This window comes from Carlito syrichta, unplaced genomic scaffold (assembly GCF_000164805.1).
Source record: "Carlito syrichta isolate Samal-C Ts95f unplaced genomic scaffold, Tarsius_syrichta-2.0.1 Scaffold137712, whole genome shotgun sequence".
NCBI classification, from domain to species: domain Eukaryota; kingdom Metazoa; phylum Chordata; class Mammalia; order Primates; family Tarsiidae; genus Carlito; species Carlito syrichta.
In genome coordinates this window covers 981-2,182 of record NW_007081808.1, presented here as the reverse complement: position 1 = coordinate 2,182, position 1,202 = coordinate 981, and the positions used below count along the sequence as shown (strand labels likewise).

Sequence of the window (1,202 nt, the reverse complement as noted above, 5' to 3'; positions counted from 1 at the left end):
AATTTATTGTAGAGATGAGGTCTCGCCAAGTTGCCCAGGTGGGTCTCAAACCCACGGGCTCAGGCAATTCACTCACCTCAGCCTCCCGAAGCACGGGATTACAGGCTGAGCCACCGAGCCCGGCCCTAAAACTAAGATCTTAACAGGTTAAGTGACTTACCCAAATGATCAGGATGAATAAATGAGAGAATAAATGCCAGTTCAGGGAAGTGAAGAAATCTGTATTCACTGCCATGTGTCTAGCCTATGGCCAAGGACACCTCCTTTGCTGCCCAGCTTCCTTGGCCCTTGGCTCTCTGGAGAGAGATTTTCTCTGCTCTGTAACCTGTTATCCCCTTTTCTCTCTAGGTGGGCTATCAAGCAGGAAGCAATGGCCAGCCCCTTCCTTCGCAGTACATGAATGACCTGGACAGCGCCCTGGTGCCAGTGATCCATGGAGGGGCATGCCAGCTCAGTGAGGGCCCTGTCGTCATGGAGCTCATCTTTTATATTCTGGAGAACATCGCATAGACAGAAGACTTCACTTTTTTCTGTTCAGACCTGTGACAACAGTCATACCCAAATCATTTGCACTTTAAAACTGGAAGATTAAGCTTTTGTTAACACTATTAACGGGAGGGGGGGCGGAAGAGGGTGGGAGTGGGGGTTTGGGAGACAGGGGTGGGAAAGGTGGTTGGGGGACAGATGTTCCGTAATTCTGAGTCTTCTATGCATTGTCCACAAAGAAGATCTGGGCAGCTTCCGTTACTGCACAAGTTACGCTATCCCTGCAGCTAATCCCCTTCTGTTACCATTTAGACAAAATCCCGCTCCTCTCTTTTAAGATTTACTTATGGTCATGTGCTCAGAAATGCTCAAATGGGTACAACCATCACCAAGGGTGGGGTGGGAGGGCAGAGGAGAAATAAAAAATGAAGCATCAGTTCTTGCACTCGTTGACAGAATTGGTATAAAGAGAATTCACGCTAATCTTGTCCCCGTTACATCAGTTGTTTGTTAAGGAGAAGACATACTTAATTTTGCTTGTTTTTACCAGATTATTCTTTGAAGTACATCAAAGACTCAAGGGTTCAATCTACTCTTCTAGTTATGGGAAGGCAACTCAGTGAACATGAGGTTATTTGGAGAGCAGAGCTGAGTTCGGGATTGCCTGAGATATGCCGAGTGAATGGCGGGTATGAAACCGGGCATATCTGTGAAAG

The 1,202-nt window shown here is 47.0% G+C and overlaps 1 protein-coding gene across 1 annotated transcript in view; it reads left to right on the top strand.

Annotated features, from left to right (window-relative positions):
• LOC103251241 (zinc finger FYVE domain-containing protein 9) overlaps positions 1-969 on the top strand; it is a 104,676-nt gene extending 103,707 nt beyond the window's left edge. The window contains exon 16 of the mRNA XM_008049824.1: positions 349-969. Coding sequence (XP_008048015.1) covers positions 349-510 — 162 coding nt within the window. The 3' untranslated portion in view covers positions 511-969. The remainder of the gene's footprint in view (positions 1-348) is intronic.
• The last annotated feature ends 233 nt before the right edge of the window (positions 970-1,202 follow it).